This window comes from Camelus ferus, chromosome 24 (assembly GCF_009834535.1).
Source record: "Camelus ferus isolate YT-003-E chromosome 24, BCGSAC_Cfer_1.0, whole genome shotgun sequence".
NCBI lineage: Eukaryota > Metazoa > Chordata > Mammalia > Artiodactyla > Camelidae > Camelus > Camelus ferus.
Genome location: NC_045719.1, coordinates 3,020,491 through 3,041,038, shown reverse-complemented (window position 1 = coordinate 3,041,038; position 20,548 = coordinate 3,020,491). Strand labels below are relative to the sequence as shown.

At 42.8% G+C, this 20,548-nt stretch overlaps 1 protein-coding gene across 3 annotated transcripts in view; it reads left to right on the top strand.

The window, feature by feature from the left end:
* Nucleotides 1-20,548, top strand: part of PTPRM (protein tyrosine phosphatase receptor type M) — a 604,888-nt gene that overhangs the window by 346,519 nt on the left and 237,821 nt on the right. For all 3 annotated transcript variants that reach the window (XM_032467107.1, XM_032467106.1, XM_032467108.1), the window contains exons 9-11: nucleotides 4,838-4,947; nucleotides 13,759-13,960; nucleotides 16,721-16,823. In XM_032467107.1, coding sequence (XP_032322998.1) covers nucleotides 4,838-4,947; nucleotides 13,759-13,960; nucleotides 16,721-16,823 — 415 coding nt within the window. The remainder of the gene's footprint in view (nucleotides 1-4,837; nucleotides 4,948-13,758; nucleotides 13,961-16,720; nucleotides 16,824-20,548) is intronic.

Here is a 20,548-nt window from a genome sequence, read left to right as displayed (position 1 = left end):
CACTCTCTCCACAAGAGCCTTCGATGACTCTCTCCAAATCTGTACTTCCAAGGTCTTCGGCATTCCTGGCTCATACCCTAAGACTGGTAGCCTTTCCTCCACGGCTGTTCATCCTGCACAGACATCTCCTTGGCATTGGTCCTGTATCCTGAGCTCTCCTTGCATCCTGAGTGCGCCCCACCCCTGTTGTCTTTTCTCCTCTGCTACCTGCCTTCCCACTTGGGTGTTCCCCATTTCATTCTCCTCTGCTACCCTCCAGAATGCTCCTCAAGTTCCAGGTCTTTTGTGAAGCTGTCTCCAGTTCTTCCAGCCCTCATTGCTTCTCATCCTTCTGACCTAATTTGCACCTGTTAGATCTTTAAATCTTTGGGCCTGAGTTTGCTCATCTGAGAAGCAAGGATAATACAAATCTCAGGTATATTAGGGTGAGAAAACATTTACATAGAGAGCTATTTATAGCTGCAGAGAGGAGCCTTTGAAAGGTGAGCTTTATTACTGTTGTAACAATTCAAAGCAACTTCTTGTGACCCTTTCTTGTTCTCTCATTATATTATATAGAATTTTTTTTTCTTAGCGGTAAAGCCATGTATTTTTCTTCTATAGCAATACGCATGACATTGACTAGGTAACAAACACTCAAAATATTTTATTAGTCTCTAAATAAAATAATAACGTTTGCTGATGATCATTTAATTCAGGCTTAAATCAACAGGGATGTTTCCATCAATGAGAAAAGAACATCAAATGCAGTCATGTCTAGACATGAGCGGATGTTTTGCTGAAGCATGAGCCCCATCAACATTTTTGAGTTTCAGATTGACATGAACTGGGAATTCTGTTAGGGTCTGTCAAAACATCAGGTCAGAATAAGTTACTTTTTCGTTTTTGTATTGACATGATCTTGCTAGTCCCTGGAGTTGGGGCAAGCATTACCTCCAAATAAAAACCTATTGTCATAGTACATTGGCATCCAGGTAATTAGAAAAATTTTTATTTCAAATTGTATTTCCTAACAACAACCAAAGTTAAAAAAAATGCTTCAAAAAAAGACAGAAAAGCAGGGAGGGGTGTAGCTCAGAGGGTATAGCTTAGCATGCACATGGTCGGGGGTTCAATCCCCAGTACGTCCGTTAAATATATAAATGAATGAATGAATGAATAAAATTACCCCCCCCCAAAAAAAAGACAGGAAGGACAGAAGTAGAATAATTGTTAATACTGAGTTTGAAGAGAAAAGAATAGAAGGTCACTTCATTTACCTGCCCTTAACAAAGGCTGTAATTCTTTGAACACTGAGTTTTATTGTTGTATAATATTTTTATTGAAATACAGTTTTTATTTCATTAGAAAATATGTGGGGGGAAAATGTATCTTTTTTATTACCGTTAATAGTGTCACCAGATAGTATAGGGCACAATTCCTCAAACTTAGATATGCTCTATATCCCAAATTATGAATTCCTAGAACTTCTAAGAACAGGCACCAGACCTGAGTTCCTGTGAGGTACTGTCTTCCCTATTTACCTAACTCTTGTATTTTGTTTTCGTTCATTTTATTTGTTCCTGACTTTTTAAAAAAGTTATATGAATTTCATTTAGGTTTTTCTGTTAACATTGCCATGACGCCGTCCATTACAAGGCCTCCAGTATATTTTACTGAGTTTATTCTTGTAAGATAACCTCTGTTCCACATAATTTTGACAATCTCTCTTTTTTTTAAATTTTATTCTCATTTATACTACTTGAACGAAACCAAAGGCTTGGTTTTTCCTGTTTTTGCCTTCTTTTCATCTGTACAGAGATTAATGAGTGTTTTCAATTAAGAAGTATCATCACAAAATAACAGGACCACGCATCATAATGATCTTGCTACTGCGAGGAGCCTGATGGTGGCATCACAGGAAACATTTTCGGGGCAAAGAGGAGGAGCCTGAGGAGGCCCGTGTTAGTGCAGCTTCTGACTGTGATGAGCATTTTAGTCTCAGGGCCGCGAATCCAAATTCTCTTAGGATCGTAACTTTTAAGAACACCTTGTTTTTCTTTGCTTTGAGGGAATTTGACATCAGTTCCTTCAACCTCTGACAAACAATTATTTTCGTATTTATATATTTTTTAGAGTCTGGACATTAGAGATCAACTTACTCCAACTTCCTCATTTTAGACGTGAGTCAACTGAGACCTAAGGGGTCAGTGAATTGCCCCAAGTGCGGTTTAACTACTAGAGAGTCTTAAATCAGAACCCAGGCCCCCATAGGAATCAGTAATTTTTTTTCTGCGAAACTATTCTTAGCTCTACTTAGAGTAGCTATAAATGTCCTTCGTCTGCCTGTTGGTAGCCCCTCAGGGAAACAAATGTGTGCTCCCTAGGAGTTCTTTTGAAATTCTAAGCAGTCTTTCCAACCTGGGGAGATCTCACCAGCCCCTAAAGGGCTATTCATACCCTCCACAAGCTCATAAAGCGTTTCTCCAGCCCCCCTCATCTGACCTTTATTGAGAGGTGTTTATCCAGCCATGAGTTGATGAACATTTATGTTGTTCTATTTTTCGGTTATTATGAATAATGATGCTCTTAATATTTGTGTACAAGCTTCTGAGTGACGTATTTTGAGTTCTCTCGGGTAAATACCTAGGAGTGAAATTGCTAGGTCGTATGATAAATTTATCTGTGTTTAACCATAGACTTGCCAGACTCCTCAGAGTAGCTGTGTGATTTTTACATTCCCACCGGTCGTGTGTGAGGGTTCCCGTGTCCCCATATTCTTGCCAGTGCTTGTTATTATCTGCCTTTGAATTGTAACCATTCTAGTCGGTGCGAAGTGGTATCTTACCGTGGTTTCAGTTTGCCTTTTCCTGCTGGCTAAGCTGTTGGACATCTTTTCATGTGCTTATGGGCCTATGTGTATCTTCTTAGGAGACCTGTTTGTACAGATCCTTTGCCCACTTTTACTTGGATTACTTATTTTCTTACTGGGTTTTAACAGTTCTTTATGTATTTTAGATAGAAGTCTCTTGACATATATGTGATTTGCAGAAACGTTCTGCCATTTTGCATGTTGTCTTTTTGGTCTCTCGATAATGCCGTTTAAAGCACAGAAGCTTTTCACTTTAATGTTTTGTACAGTTTGTCTGTATTTTCTTCTGCTGTTTTTGCTTTTGGTATCATATCTGTGAAGCCATTGCCTAATCCAGTGTCATGAATATGTACACCTATGTTTTCTTCGAAGAGTTTTGTAGTTTTAGCTCTTATATTTAGCTCCTTAATCTATTTGGATATAATTTTTATATTTGGTATGAGATAGAAAACCAACTCCACCCTTTCAATGTGGGTGTTCACTTGTCCCAGCACCACTTATTGGAAAGATTGTTGTCACCGCCATTGAATTTTCCTGGCACTTTTGCTGAAAATCAGTTGACTGTAAATGTGGGGCTTTCTTTCTGGACTCAGTTTGATCTCACAGATCCATACGTCTGTCCTTTCGCCAATACCATGATGTCTTGATACTGCAGCCTTTAGATTGAGAAGTGTCAGTCATCTCCAACCACTTTTTAAACAATTTTTTTCTTTTAATTTAAAAAAAAAAATTGGGGGGAAGGCAATTCGGTTTTTATTTATTTATTTATTTATTTAAATTATTTAAATTATTTATTTATTTAATTTTTAGTGGAGGGCCCTGGGGAATTGAACCCAGGACCTCATGCATGCTAAGCACGCGCTCTACCACTGAGCTCTACCCTCCCCCCTCCAACCACTGTTTGATTACTCACACCATCACCAAAAGATTCGGTAACCCATTACCAAACTTATGCAAATTTATAAGTAGTACAGATATACTAGTTGATAAATAGGATAGGCACATGAATACACTAAACTGTGTATAATACAAAGTGCACTTACAAACTGAAGTTAGACGAATATGAGATAAACAGTGTTTCTAAAATACTATACCTTATTTCGTAGAAAATTGGCAAGTAAATTTCCATCTTCCCTGATGTCAAGTAGATTTTCCTGCCAACTAATCAAAAGGCGTTACATATTATAGATTTTAAAAAATGGCAACAAACTTTCCCAAATCTGTTGTAGTGTGAATGAATAAAGCATTTTTAAGTATATTACTTCATCTGCATCACGTTTTTGTAAAGCGTCTGTTTTTGTGTGTATTTTTCCTAGGCACATTCAGTAGAAGTGCAGTAGCTCATGTGTATTTTTCTCCGGCATGCTTTTGTCACTCAGTGCTAAGGTTATAAAATTCATCCGTGATGATGTATGTAGCTGTCATCCATTTTCAGTCTTCCTTGTATTTTATTGTGTGAATATAAAATAATTTACTAAACTACCTTTTTGTCTCCAGTGTATTAGTTTTATTTTAAAATGCTGCTCTGCTGACCCCCGGTATGTATCTCCATATGTGCAGGAGTATTACTAGGGTATATACCTGAGGTGGGGTTACTGGGTTGTGTGATACGTGTCTCTGTAACTTTACTAAATACTACCAAGTTATTTTCCAAAGTGGCTGTACCAGTTTATAGTCTCACAAGCAGTGTAGGAATTCTCATTTCTCTATATCCTTCTTCATGTATTTCTGAAGAATAACAAAGTTTACTTCCAAGATGATTACTGAACTTTGTCTAATTGATTGCAACTTTTTAGAGGAAAAACAGTGATGAAATTCTTTTCTTTATAAGGACAGAATGGCCAAAATGGTTTTAAATTCCAGTTTTGGAAGGAAAATCAAGTACATGTATTAAAACCTTATGCCTCAATAGAGTTAAAAACCTATCAAGTTTAGAAAAAAATTTTTTGGTTTACTTAAATATGTATCGATTTTCCCCCCTTCCAGTACCAGGGGCTGTTCCTACTGAATCCATCCAAGGAAGTACCTTTGAAGAGAAGATATTTCTTCAGTGGCGAGAACCAATTCAAACGTATGGTGTCATCACTTTATATGAGGTAGTGTATACATTTGTTAGTAATTTAACTTTTATTATAATTCCTATGATAGCTAGACTGTCTAGTATTTAAAATAGCATAGCATGCCTTTTAAGAAGTTTAAGGCTTTCGGTAGTTACAATGGTTACTGTACAGAAGCAAAAAAAATTAAAAATGAGTTTTTGAATGCTGTAATTTTCAGGCTGAATATTCATAATGATTTAGATGTTTCCAGAGTAGGTGCTCTTGTATGTAAAGATGCAACATATATTTTTAAAGTCACCTTTATCAAAAACAACGTGTTCCATAGTGTACATTATTCAGAAGGCAACCACAGAAGCCTGTTCTTACCAGCTGTAAAATATTTGACTCCTGAATTACAGAAGAACGCTGATGATCCAATTAGCAGAGTCAATAGACGTTGTCTCGGGGGTGACAACAGAGTAACATCTTCTGGTTTCTGCGCATTAGCAGAACAACCTTTAGACTTCTGTGACACGCTTCTGTCTATTGAGGCATATCAAGTGGTGGAATGATGGATCGCAGAGAAGAGTCTGATGAATTGTTCAAGGAAAAAGTACAGCAGCCGCGGTGACAGTCGTCATCACATCTGTGTGAGCCTGATTTCTCTGCCTATTGTCATAGAAACAGGCAGGTGCATTTTCCCCCAAAAGCTAGCATTTATTTGAATGCAAATTCAACCAAATTATATGTTGTTAGGTTTCTAAAATTCGCAGCCGTTCTTCCTGTGGAAACTCTGAATACCTTTCAGAGCTACTGACAAAGCCTGAGAAGCTTAGCTGTCAGACAGTCATCACTGGCAAGCCCTTTCCCTGACCCAGTTGGCCTCACAGCTATGTTTCCTTATACCTTTTGAAAACTGGTATTGAAATGCAAAAAAAAAAAAAAATTATTGTTAATTGAAAGCTAGACAAAGAGAATGGAAAAAAGTTGATTTTCATCTTAAGTTATCGCTGCTGCCCATTGGCTGCCTCGTCAGAGTCGAGTGTTATGAAAATGCATGGCTGTGCTTTTATAGACCTAAGTTTTATAATCAAATCAGACAAGTTCATATTTTTTTCCTCAGCGATCAGACTCTTTAAGAGAATATTTTTGACCCCAGGACCATTTTTAGTTCTCAGTTTTGTGGATTCTTACCTAAGGATAACAGAGCACTTTACTAGACAAGAGTCAGTCTCTGAAATCAGCACGAAGTTCCAGGAAGTAAGTCCCCCGTCCTAAGAGCCACATGCTTACATCTGGACAGACAGAAAATAAAGGCCAGGTTCTTTCCTCCTCATCCCACTAGTATGATCTTCGTGTAATAAGTAACTTTGCCTTGAAAACAATAGAAAGGATAATTCAGAAGAAGAACCCATTCATCTCTGTGACTTCGGCAGCCAGGACCCCCAGGTGAACACTGATCGAAGTGCTACTACAAAGGAGAAGTGTGACTATGTCATAAATCAGGATTTTAGAAATTAGATACAGGTAAAAAAAAGTAGGTTGGGTTTTTTTTTTTCCTTTTTCTAGGAAAGAGAAAATGTCAAATGTGTGAATCAGGCTTAGGTGATTAAATACAAATTTCTGACTGCCGAATCTTTTCCCCTCTCTTCCTCATGTTTTCTGGAAGTAGGGAGGAGGGAGTTCCAGATTCCTCAAGGTGGCCCTTCGATGGGGTGTGTGTGAGGAGCTCCCCAATAGCTAGGACACTGGGACTCCCAGCCTGTACCAGAGTCTGCGGGAGAGCTGGCTTCCTCCTGGGGCAGGGCTGATGGTGAACCTGGCCCAGTCCCCTCCATGGAAGACCACAGCCTTCTGGGACAGACATGCTGAGGAAGTAAGAGCTGCCCAAAGGGGAGCAGAGATCTTAGGAACAGGGTATCATGGAAACACATTTGACTGGAAGGCAGGGTGAATTATCATGGTTGAAATAAAGCTTAGTAATAAATGATGTGGCTGTTTCTTGAGGGGCACATTTGGACAGTAGAGGAGAGAAGGATGAACAGGCAGAATACTGTAGATGCTTTAAGTGGACTGCTGTGAGCCTCCTCATTCTCAGGTCTCCTCTTTACACTCTTATGAAAGAGACGCCAAAGCAGTAACGGTTGGGAAGTGCTGACGCGCCTTTTGCCAGGAGTCATGGTAACTGACGGCACTGAAGCATCTCGTGGGCTTATTCTTTGTCCTCCCCTTTTTCCTCTCCTGATGTCCATCCTCAGTGTTCTCGAACTAGCCTTTCCTGTCTCTTCTCTCCACCTGGGGTCTAGCTCTGGTCCTTCTCAGGCCTTGCCTCCTGATCAGCTGTTTAATTCTATCCAAGTCATCTTCCTAACACTTGGGACTGATAACTACACTTTTCCTCAGTAGCCATCAAAAGGTTTACTCTATCAAATTATAAATGCTGTGTTGTTTTCTGAAAGACTATTTTAAATACAGAAGTATTCAAGATAAAATATCCTTGCTTCCCAAATTTACTTTTCAAAGGTAACTCCTGTCAAAACTCGATGCCTGTGCTTCCAAAATTTTATAAGGCAGAAATTTATAGTGCAAATCACTTGTGAATATAGATGGGTAAAATCTAATAAATGCTGGCAAACCCAGCATTTTATTACAAGAATAATATGCCATATAAGACCCCCTCCACATCATACAGAAGTAAATGCCAAATAGATTCATGGTCTAAACACGAAAATTAAACTATAGGAACATGATAAGAAAAATAATAAAGACGCTTTTGTAATATATCCTGACATAAAACCCAGAAGTCATTTAAAAAGGATTGATAGATGTGTTTGTAGAAGAATTTAACCTTCTGAATGATAGAAGAGACCATAAAGAAAGTCTAAATACAAAGAGAAGACTTGGGGAAACCATTTCCGACATTAGTAGCAGTCAGCGGGCTGCTGGCTGTCGTTACGATGCACTTGATACGCATATGAAGTAGACAAAACGCTCAATTAGGAAAACTGGATGAAGACTAAGAGGAGTCAGTTCATCGAAAAAATCCAAATGGCATGTAAGCGTATGAAAAGGATTAAGAAATGAAATAAGACAAATGCTACGGAAAGTTGAAGTTAGTAGCATATCCGGTGTTAAGCAGGGATGCGGAGAAATGTGTGTACGCACCAAGTGCTGATGGGAGCATTCGTCTTGCAGCCCCTTATGTAGACGATTTGGGAGTATGTATCAAAACGCAGACACAGCTTCTCAAGCCTGTTGAAGGAAGTTTATCTGTCATGAATATGCCCAAATACACAGGGATATGTGTTCAGGTATTTTCCTTGCACCTCACTAGTTTTACTAGCTCTTGATTGCTTAGTGAGTAAGCTCCAGACTCCTGGTCACAAGAGTCACACGCCAACAAGCTTTCCAAAAAAGAAAAACAAAAGAACAAAAAAACGTTTTATATGCACAAGGTATTGGAAGAAGACCAAACATAAAAGATTCTCTCCCTTCTCTACTAGAAGTAAGCACTCCTACCAGCAACTAATTATAGAGAAGAGTGAAACTAGGACCAAATCTCAGCCCTCAATGCCATGTGTGTGGTGTTGTCAGGCACGTAGTAAAGTAGAAAGGCCTGGATCGTTGGCTAGGGCACTGATGGATGGACAGTTGCAGACACCCCGAGATGCCCACCGTGGAGAAGGGGCTCAGTGAACCCCCATCAGCTGAGGCAGGTTATCAGGTAGAAGGAAGTAGAACTCAGGGGCCCCGCTTGGTGTCAGTATTGAAGGCCTTCCGTGGCATAACCCCAGTTTATGTTGATTACTGCAGCTCCCGTGATTGTCGCCTGGCGTTAGCGACCCGTGTATGTGGAGTTTTCTTCTCTCCAGGAACCTTCTGCTCTGGCACACCTGCTTCTGCCCAGCTCCTCCGTTCCTCCTGACGCCCTCCCCCCGGTGCTTCTGCTCCTCTTGCAGTGTTTTCGTCAAATTCTGTACTTGTCCCTGAAGTATTTTAGGTCCTCTCCTCCCCTGCAATCAGACATACTTGTTCATGCCTTTGATGGTGTGGACCGCCGTTGGAGGACTGTGTTTAACGCCGGTGTTCAGCCAACTCACACTCCCTAGAAGACTGGTTCCCCTCCTGGTCAGGGTCTGTGTGCTGTGCTGTTTTGGTTCTCCATGAATGTCTCCGATCACAATTTAAGACTTAGGTAGAGGAAGGGGAGATGATTTTGGAGCATTTCAGGCACCTACCTACAAATCAGGAATCATCCAACGTAAGAGGCAGCTGACTGCATCTCGCCTAAGCTAACCCCACGTATGGTGTTGGCGTGTCGGTTTGCTTTCTATTTGGGCATCCCATGAATTCCCTGGGTCCACCCCGGAGCAGCAGTGTTCTCAGTGGCGGCGTCATTAAAATCGCCTTGGCCCTCAGGCAGCAAAAAGGTCCAAGTGTGAGCTCAGTTCTAGATGTGCCTTCTGGGACCTTCCCGCTGCTCTTCCACAGCCTGGCACTTAGGAGGCACTTAGTAAACACGTGCTCAATGAAGGAATGAAAAACTAAACACCAAAAGGACACGTGGCATGTGGGTATGAGCGTGGAGCCCGGTGCCCCTCAGAAGTACGGCTCAGGTGACGGGTGCTCGCTGCACATCAGCTCTGCACGGGTGGTGGAAGTCTAGAGTCGAGGTCACCTGTTCCTAAGGGACTTTTTTATCCTTGGAATTCAGACTCCCAGGTCTCTGGGGGAATCCATGAATTTCTGACGTTTTATGTCCACCTAGACACAACCTGTGTGCTTGTTAATGTTTGTTAGAGGTGAGGGAGTGGATGCATTATTTTTAAGAGGGCGTAGTGTATATGTGCATTGTTAACGGGCTGGGGAGAGAGGCTCTATGCTTTTTAATGAATTGTCAAGGGCTGTGGCCGAGAGACGGTTGAGAACCCCGCAAACCCCGCAAGTCTGAGGCTGCAGGTGCGGCCAAGCCCATCAGTCCCAGTGAAAGAGCAAGCCCTTGACAGAGCATTTGCTTTCTGCTCTGCGGGCTGTGCTGGTGGCGTAGGCATCCTCCTCGCCGCGCGGTGAGCGTTTACGCCAGTGCCTGTGCCCACCTGCTCTCCCCGGGAGTCTTTGGGAAAATACACACTGAGTGCCAAATATTTACTGGTCACAGCGGGATCTGAAAGAGGAAGGTATCAGTCACTCATCAGAAAGCAGATGCAATTATATGAAGAGTTCCCATTCCTTTGGTATATTTAAATCATGATTGAAGGCTGCGAAGAGCTCTCACAGCACTCCGTGATTTATTGCCAGCTGGATGGTAGGAACACAGGCAACAGCCACTGGCATTTAGCGGGGCCAGTGGTTGTCGGGACAGGCTTTGGAAGGCTTTATGGACAAGCAGACTGGGGCTCCGGCCTGAGACTGAGATGGGCACTTTTGGGGTTCCTGTCGTGAACTCCCAGCAGCACCTTTGAAAGCATTTCCTTCTTGAAACCCTTTTTTCCTTTGATTTCTGACAGCTGTCTTCCGGCTTTCTTCCTGCACTCCGGTTCTTTTCATTCTCTTCTCCTTCTCTGCCCTGTATTAAATATCAGTATTTCCCCAGTGACGTCATCCCTTCCTGAACCGTAATATCCCAAAGCTGCCCACCCCCAAGTCTCGGCTTCCACCCAGCCCTGTCCTATGCGGTGTCGTACATGGTGCATCCGTGTGACTGTCACACGCATCTCATACGTGATATGCCCACCACCCAACAGTTAATTCCCCCCCCGTTTATTCCGTCCCATTTCCGTGAATAGGGTCATCTTTTGCTCAAGCTCAAATCATGGCCCTTATCCTTGATTCTCCCATCTTTCCCCACACCCAGTCTGTCTCTGAGTTCTGTCCATTCTGGCTCTGAAATATGCCAATTCTCTTCGTGCATTTCTCCCGTCAGGGCCTAACCTGAGTCCAGGGCGCTGCCTTCTCTGCCTATGTCGCAGCCTTACCCACGGCCTCTGCCGCAGCTCCTAGTGGTCTCCCTCCCACCTGCAGTGGCCCCTGCTAGCAAATCAGCCCTCCGCCTGGCAGCCAAGGTGATATTTTTATAAGGCAAATCAGATCATTTTATTTTCATACTTAAAATGTTCAAGGCTTCCCGTTGTGTCTCCCCATTTTCTACCTTGGGGTAGGGATTGCTGCGTGGTGTGGCCCTGCCCATGTCTCCAGCCTCCAGGGACCACGCCCACCTCGTTCCCGGGCTGCCCCACCCAGGCCTCCTTTCTGTCCATCAGCCGTGCCTAGGACACTCCTGCCTCATGGCCTTAGTTTATGTTGTTCTTCCCTCAAACTCTTGGCATGGCTGATTCCTCAATTTCACTGTCTTCTCTTGGGGCGGGGGTTGGGGGGAACCCTTCCCCAGCCATTCTAAATGACTATGTGTGTACCCCTCTCCCTCACAATACTCTACCTTAGCACCCTGTTTGTTTCTTACATGGAACTTAGTGTTTAAAAATTATTAACTTACTGGATATCACCCCAGCTCCTCCCCACCCCAGTCCAGATTCTTAGCTCCTTGAGGGCAGGGCTCTGTCTGCCTGCTGACCACAGTGCTTGCAGAGTCAAACTGCATCAGTGTTTGAATGGCTTGAATGACTCTGAATTCATGCAGGAAACGGAACAGAATTAACCCATTACGTTCCAGGCAAGTGGGAGGTTCATGAGCAAAAGCAGCGTCAGAAAAGCCCAGTGTTTGGGGGCAGTAAATCTTTATCCCCTGACCAGGACAGAAGAAAAGAGAGTGCCCTGTGTCAAGGATTCAGAAGTAAGTTTGGAGAAGGAAGTGTAGACAGGTCTTAAGCATGAAGCTCAGAAATTTAAACTGTGTCCCGTAGCAAATATTCGTGTCCCAGTGAAGTGTTGAGTAAGGCAGTAAGATGAGCAGGGTTAGCCCAGCCCTGGCGGGAGGTAGCAGCCCTCGTTCTGATCATCCTGCATGATGACTGCTAGGCCGTGTCTCTCCTTCCCCGCCAGGCTCGTGCCTCCTCCCGGGCAGGTACCGTGTCTGAGTCACCACTTGAGACCTCAGCCCCAGGCACAGGGCTTGGCGCACAAGAGATGTGCAACGGAAATGCTGTGAATGAGTGAATTAATCAACAGTTGTCACAGCTGAGATCTGCTTTCTCTGAGCCACACTGTCCTCTGGGGCTATCGGGGGGGAGATCAAAGAAAGCAGCTAAGTGCGCAGCAGTGACGTGGCTGAAGTCCCCTCGACGGCAGCCGGGGCTGGACATGGTCTTGTCTCTCGACTCGGGGGGATTCCTGCTAGAGGGTTAACAGCAGAGACGCTGCCTCTGGTGGTGTCATGCACGGTGGTGATTAATATACACAGCAAACAGTTTCTTGCCAAAGCTTAGTTGATTCAATCTAAATACTCCTTCTGAGAGGGCTCCTTAATTATAATGACATGGTATAAGTATAAGAAGAAAGAATGTCAGTTATCACTTCGTATAATAACAGTGTTAGTGTTCATGCACATAAATTATAAGTAACTTTAACCTACTTAAAAGCAAGGAAAGTGCTCAGTTTTGCAATTTAAAACTTTTGAATATGCCACGTTTAAAAATTATGTCATTACAACCAGTAGAAGTTAGTAATCACCACTAAAATGCATGTTCTCGAGTAGTTGATGAACTACTTAGAGCGAAATTCTCCACAAAATCATTTGAAAGGGCAACATTTAAAGACACCTCTGTTACATTTATTTTCACACAGTCCAGACTCACCCAGCATGCTTTGAACACCCTTTATGTGGCAAACATCACGGAAGCTTCCAGAGCTGCACTGTCTGAAATGGCAGCTCCTAGTGACACAGGGCAACTTAAACTTAAATTTTAGTGAGTTAAAGTGACTCACAGACATAGAAAACAAACTTACGGCTACCAAAGGTGGCGGGTGGGTAGGGATAAATTAGGAGTTTGGGATGAGACAATACCCCCTACTGTGTATGAAATGGATAAACAGCAAGGTCCTTCTGTGCAGCACAGGGGACTATAATCAATGCCTTGTAATAGCCTACCACGGAAAAGAATCTGCGAAAGAATATATATATGTATGTATAACCGAATCACTTTGCTGTACACCTGAAAAGTACACAGCAGTATAAATTGACCATACTTCAATTAAAATAATAATGAAAGTGAAATAAAACGTTCCATTCCTCAGTCTCACCAGCCACATTTCGAGCGCTCTGCAGCCGCTTGTGGCTGGTGGCTTCCACACTGAACAGCGCAGAGTAGGACATCCCCATCGTGACGACAAGTTCTGCCGGGCAGCGTCGCTCTAAAGAGAAGAGCAGACAGGACACGTCACAGCGCCAGGAGCCGCTGACGCGCGTCTCGGATTTATTTTTGGAGCAGATGTCTTTGCCCTCATTGATGACAACACTTAAAAGTGCCCTTGTTCCCAGTGGACAATAATCTGTTCAGTGCAGAATCAGGCCCTGGCCCCTGGGTGAGAGACAAGGCCCCCCCATCACCAGGTCCTTATCTGTTGGAGCTGCTTGTGTGTTGTGTTATTTTGTTTTAAGCCGGCTGTAAAGTAGTTTTCCAACATGACATTTTGAAAGCAAACAACTCTGAGGTGTTAGCCTAAACCTGAACTCATTCTTTATGTTCTAATCTGCTGGCTTTCAGGTCCTCTGTCTATAAAAGTAATAACTCATAGCAGTTTTGGCCGAGTTCCTGTGCGCCTTCACTGGATCCAGGGTTTGAAGCGTCTAAGTGGGCTGGGGAGTCCATCTGAAGGTGCCTGACAGTGCGTACGTCAGAGGCTTCATTGGATAAAGATGCGGTTGTGGTCCATCTGCTCCAGCTGTTTTGTCACAGTCTTCCTCTCTTACAGGTCACCTACAAAGCCGTCAGTTCCTTTGACCCAGAAATAGATTTATCCAGTCAAAGCGGAAGAGTTTCAAAACTGGGGAATGAAACCCACTTTCTCTTTTTTGGACTGTACCCGGGAACCACGTACTCCTTCACCATCCGAGCCAGCACAGCTAAAGGCTTTGGGCCTCCAGCAACGAGTCAGTTCACCACCAAAATATCAGGTATTACACACTCACGGGCTATGCCTTTCACCAGAAGTAGCATTTTGGTACTTTTTCATTCCCATGGTCAAGTATGCAGAGCTCACCCCAGTGTACACATCAGTTAATATTTTGGGGTAGATGATAATCAGGCTCATGGAATTCAGTGAAATACTACAAAGATTTGTAATGTGGGAGCTTAAGATCATCGTCCAGTGTTGGGAAGTAGGCACTGTTGCAACAGTGTGCATGGGAGGACTTGGACGTAAGTGGACGATTCTGTGCTGAGACTCTTACCCCTGGCAGCCCCAAGTTCCCAGCACAGCAGTGTTGGAAAAGTCTCTGTAACGAGCCACGAACGATGGAGTGCTCGCTGAGCAGAGAGACGGCCAGCTGTGAAGTCCCTTCTGGAAGGCTCGGCCTTCCATGGGACCTTCACCGTTAGAGGTTTCACGTCCAGGAGAGAGAGGCCACTGCAGAGGGAGCTGCCACCAGGCCCTTGAGTCCTCCAGCTTCTTTCTCATAGAGACACCATTATGTCGTCCAACAAAAGACATAATTTGGGAAATATTTCTGGGCCTGTGCAACTGTGCAGAAAATGCCTTTTGCTTCAGACTAGAGGAAATGGAGTTGCCATCTGGCGTGGGATGTGCCCCAGCAATAAACACAATTCCACCGACATTTTCCTGTTCCATTTCCCCCACCTCTGGCTCCGAGCAGGGAAGTCGTTGAGCTGGGGCTTCGACTGTTTCGGTTGGGGGTGGGTGAACAGGAGGCGGGTGAGGGAGGGAGGTCTTTTTTTGCTTCAGGGTGAGCTAAGTAATATTCAGCCGGATTTTTATGTCTGTTGTCCCTCTTCCCTAGTTTAGTGAAAGTCTTCTTTAGAATTGAAGGAAGGGAAGCACGGCTAGAGTGCTGTAAGCCGTCTGCTGGGGTTTGAGGAAGGGAGGTTTGGAGTTTTGCTTTTCGTTGTGTAAGGTTTTATTTATGAGCACAAACTTACCTTGAAATGTACTATACACTCAGTGTTTGATCAAAGCATTAACTTAGAAAAGCAATCTGGGGAGTGGGAGATGAGGAAGGCGCACCTGGGAGGTCAGGGTGGCTCAGGTCGCACAGACAGCGAACAGGAAACCTCTGGGCCCAGAGTCGGGAAAACATGGGGTTTAGGTACCATTTTTCCAGATACTTCCCTTCTTATCTTGATCCAGTGAATTTACGCCTGGATGTAAATTAAGATAATATTATCTGATGTATGGCTTTATCCTGAGATTTAAAGAGGAACCGTGTGGCAGTCACCGATACCTCCAAGCCCCTGTTTTTTGGTAATTTCTTCCTATGGAAACCACGTTTCAAAGATTATTAACTCTAAGAAGCTGTTCATTTAGGAAAAAAGTAGTTCATATTTTTTCCATTTGTATTTGATGAAAATTCTGGCTGATACCCGTCTGGCCACTTAGCCCACCAAGTTCAGCAGTTCTCTCCAGAAGCAAAGATGGTGGACATTTTAAATGGCCCACCCAGGCTCATCCAGAATCACTATCTGATTTTGATCGTTCAAGAAAATTACAGTTTATGGTCCCCTATTTCCTACTTTCATGGACCTCAGAGAACTACTCTCTGTACAGAATGTAATTCTGTATTACGAATTGAAGTTAATTCTTAATAGAATTAGAGTTAATTTTCAATGCTGAGAAATTCTAATAAATGGACCTAAGATAGAACCCATGTCCTTTACATAAAAACCTTTTATATGTAGGAGATTTAAAACACCGTATTTGGGAAAAAAGATCCCTAGCGTTCTCATCGGGTACCTATCTATACGCGAGGGTCTGAAAGAGACGAGGTCCCCCCTCCCACACACTCTTCACAGCCTTCAGGAAATGAGGGCTCTTGTCCACCGTGATGACAAAATTACTGAAGAACTCTCTGTCTTCTCGTAATGAGACCTAACAACCCAGAAAACAGAGAATGCCAGGAAACGGCCTTGGAAGTAGAGTTCACCCTGGAAAGAGGACTGATATTTATAGAATTGTATTTGCCTGGCTTTCTTTTTCTGTTACCTCTTTGAATTCCCATAAGTATCCTGGAGGGTAATTTCTCCTGTTTTGAAAGGTGAATAAACTGAAGCTTCAGAGATAATGTGCCTAAGCTCTCATGCTAGTTGAAACAAAACAGCAGAAAGTCAAACCGAAGCCTTTCTTAATTCAACTCAGAATCTTTTCCATGGCCATGCCTTCCCAGGGAGCCCGCAAGTGGTCAGTAATTCCAGCCAGCCTCTCTGGCTCCTAACATCCTCTTCAAATCTTTGGATGGATCTCTGGTACACCAGAAACCTTGGCTTAGATGAGAGAACTGTGATGTTCAGTTTTATGATCCTAGTAATTATTTCTTAAATTTACCATCAATTTTTTTTAAGAAAAGCATATGGAAAGAAAAACACACAATTTATAAACATACAGCTGGGTGAGTTTTCACAAGCTGGTTACATCCATTGAACGAGAATCTGAACTGAGCAGCAGGATCACTAACACCTCCTAAGACCCCTGCATGCTCCCTGCCAGCTTGCACTCAGCATCATGAAGGTGGCCGCTGCTGGCTTCAGCAGCTGGCCTCCATGTTCTGGGTCTGGTAGACACCGGGAAGCTGTGCCTGGTCGGTTCGTATCTGCAGTTGAAACTAAGTGCACTGTGTTCTCGATGCTCTTTGTAAATGGAAGTAGAAAGAAAACGGAAAGGTAAACCGGAAATAACGAGTGTCCCATCTCTGCACCATCCCCAGCGCCCTCCATGCCGGCGTACGAACTGGAGACCCCTCTGAATCAAACCGAGAACACAGTCACGGTCCTGCTGAAGCCTGCCCACAGCCGAGGCGCACCTGTCAGGTAACCAGCCGAGGAGAGGTGGTTTTAGGTGAAAACTGAAATCAACCTGGTTAACTTCTCAAAGCATGTGCTTTCTAGGGATTTGCCATAAACCTTGGTCAGCACGTAAACCCATATACATATTAGCTCTCTTTGAAAGAAGGGACTGAGGACAAGGAGAGAGGGCTTTGATGTGTAGTAATCAAGTATTGTGTGAGGAGTTGGATTCTGATGCAAAGTGTTGTTCCTTTAAGATAATGAACAGGAACCCCAGTCTGTTTGGAGGTGACTTTACTCCTAAAAGGTAAATGTTTGCTGGAATTTAGTTACCCATGTGCAAATGGCATTGGCATCCTGAGGCCTGTCTTTTAAATGGACCTTTGTGAGGTGTTTTTGTTTGTTTTGTCCACATGGAGTTTTAAGCCCTTAACCTTCAGTAAAGTGGCTAATTTCTCACTTGAATATGTAGCTGTCTTTTTAAAAAGAAACAGGTGATTGGAGAGACCACTGTGAAGTCTTTATTTGAACAGATTTCAGTTTATTACCACCTTGTAGGGCCCACTCCTCAGTCCATGATGATTTATATAGCTAAGAAACTACAAAGTGTAACTTTCACAGCAAATGAATAAAATAAATGTATTCTTCCCAAGAAGAAGCAAAGGTTTGCCTGAACGACTCCTGACGATGAACTTGGCATAAGCTCATTAATCTACATAAGTGAAATTTCTGCTTATTGCAGAGGGATTTGGATCCTTTGTACTATCAGAACAGATTCCCTTCAAAATAATCTATTACTTCAAATAGTGCTCTCCAAGGAAACATTTACATTCACGTTTAAGGCTGTCTGGGGTTTGTTTCCCTGTTCCTTTTGTAGAATTTTATTTCATTAACCTTTTGAAACCTGGTTCTGTTTGATCACGTTTTCATTGCTGTATCAAAGGGTGACCACTTGGACTTTGTTCTGCCTGAGAAGATATACACATATTTCAGGTCACAGGCTCCAGATTAAAAACAGACAAGCCTTAGTTAATAAAGAATTCAAATTAAGGTGGTATCACGAAAAATTTTATTTGAAAACCTACAAAAGGTCATGAGACAGTTTTAGCTCACCCTGTTCTGCAGGTCAGCAGACCAGCCCATGTCAGGATTTAGGGTTGCCAGTCGGAGGTGCAGCCCGTAAGAAGACTCTGACATATGTAAAAGCTCTGTTCCAAGTGTCAGATACTATTTCTTCGAGAAAAGTGATGCCTCTGACACTGCCCAGGCCCTTCAGGATGGTCTGTGTGGTTCTGAGGGGTTGTGCTAGCTGAACGATGCCAGGCACACCCTCCTTAGATGGGCGTCCAAGACCCGAGTGCACCTACAGCTGTGGGTCAGACTTTTTTCACTCCAGAAAGCTGATTATTGAATGAAAATTGAATTATTATTGAATGATTATTGAATGAAAATTGACACTCTGACCATGGCCTTGAGAGCATCTTTTTTTTTTTTCAGATCAATTTAACAGTTGTCCAGACTCAGCAGTAGCCGACCATTAGAACAAGAGTCAGTGTTCTACTGCAGAAACGTCACGATAAAGTGAGGGGCTAGAGGTTGCTCACATTCAGTGCTTCCAAACTGAAGGAAGCAGGAACCCTAACCATTGCTCCAGTGTTCTTCTCTATTCTTACAAAACCTCCTTTTCACGGTTACTATTCTTGTTGCTTCTTTGCTTCAAACCCTTTGAGTCGCATTTCCATCCACATTTTTGTCTAGATCTTTCCAAGTCTCAGTTTCCGAGTAGTGTTTCTTTGGGCAGTGCGCGTTAGCCCCCCCCCGCTCCCCTTTCCCGAGCCTCTTATACTGTCACTTGAGTCCCCAACTGCCATTCACACTTCCCATCATCTGCTTTGCTAAGACACTATTTTGTTGTCTTCTTTTATGCTTTTCTAGTCATTTTTGGAGACTTTGCAGCCTTACTGCTTAGTTAGTTGCAGACATCCTCAGGCTTTTGATTCTTGCATCTATGAAAGTACAGATTCAGATGCTGGTCAGAGTGTCCAAACACAGGTCTCACATCAGAGTGTCACCAGCCCGCTCTCTGACTCTGCGAGGATTTCTGTTTATCTTGTCGCACCCTCTCTCATACTTGTCATGTGCCCAGTTTTCCAAGTCCAGCACTGCCTTGCTTTTATTCAGCCTCATCTTGCTATTAAGTAAGTGCTCCTGGCATTTTCCAGGGTCGTTTTGCATCCTGCCTCTGTTATGCCTCCTTCCACAATGTTAGCATCTTGAGATGAACAAGTTTACTGTCTGTGTCCATCATCGAAATCTCAGGTGCTGGAGTCATGGTCAGTTCTCAGGGCACACAATTCAGTAAGCGTCACAGGGAAGTCCACTGCAGGCACCACCATTACTGGAAGGATGCTTGTCTTACTTAACTGGCTGAATTTTTTTGGCACAAATTTGAGAGAGGAAATTATCTCAAACTCACCTGTCAAAAATACTTTTTGCAGAAAAGTGAATATTCTTTTCAAGAGATTCATTATCATAGTACAGCATAATGGGACTGATTATCCATTGAGTAGATGGAAGACCGATATATCTAAAAAGACGAGTTTGGAAAAAAAAAAAAAAAGGTCCATAATACTCTCAATCTAAATGGGGTATATGAAAATTTTCAATTTCATTTAATGTTTAGAGAAATAAGAACTCTGATTAGGGAATCATAGGGACCTAAAATATAAAGCCATAATGTAGATTGAAACATTTGAACACATCTGGAAATTTGCAAAATGCACATGTAATCAAACTGCAATACAAGAAAGCTTTTCCCAAGTGATAAGATAAATAGCAGAAGAGGAAATGGAAGTGAACATCTGTTTGCTTTCCTGGGTTTTGCGCAGTATTATGTGTTCAAAAAAGACTGTCATCGTGTGATTTCCAAAACCCGTTCTTTCCACTGATTTGATTTTTCTTTAATCCATAGTCATTGTTGTTGAGAATTTAGTCACACTTCACTAAGGAAGGTGGTGGTATATTGATTCCACTAGAAACACTCAGCTTGGTTAATGTAGATTCTGGAAATTGCACTAAACTCTCAGTGTAAATGATTGTTGTCTTTTTATTGATCAGCAGATCAGCTCTGTCACATAAAAGTATTTAAATCCTGAGATGGCCAGGAAGAACACAAATTCCATCATTCCAGCCAGCGAACTAGCACCTAGGACAGAATTTTAATGTTTGTTCTTGGATTCAATTTTTTTTCCTTAATAAAAGCTTAATTTTCTTTTACTCATTTAGAATCATCTCCTTTCTCTCTCTTCCCCTCCCTGCTGTTCATTACCTGCCGACATAGTCGCACAGAGAAGCCGCTTGTACGTGGCAGTGGAAGAGCCGTTCTGAATAAGGAGTGAATTTAACACAAACACTTGTGCTTTTCTTCCACTAGCAAGCATTCTCTCTGATTCTCCCTTTGTGGTGTATGGATTTGTATATAGTCTGCTGTGTGCAACACCCCTGGGTAGTGATGTTTTATATCTTCCGATGACCTGTAGCTTGAGACTCAGTCACCCTTTTGTCATTTTCCTCTTTAGGCATTGCTGCTCCGATGTGCTTGTAAATGTTCTGGAGCCCTATGTCTTCTTAATTAAAACTCAGTGCTTGAATATGTCAACTAATTAAACATTTTCATATTCATTTCAGTGAAACGTTCAATGATTACCCAATCGTTCTTTGATTCATTCATTCAGGAGAAACTGTTGGGT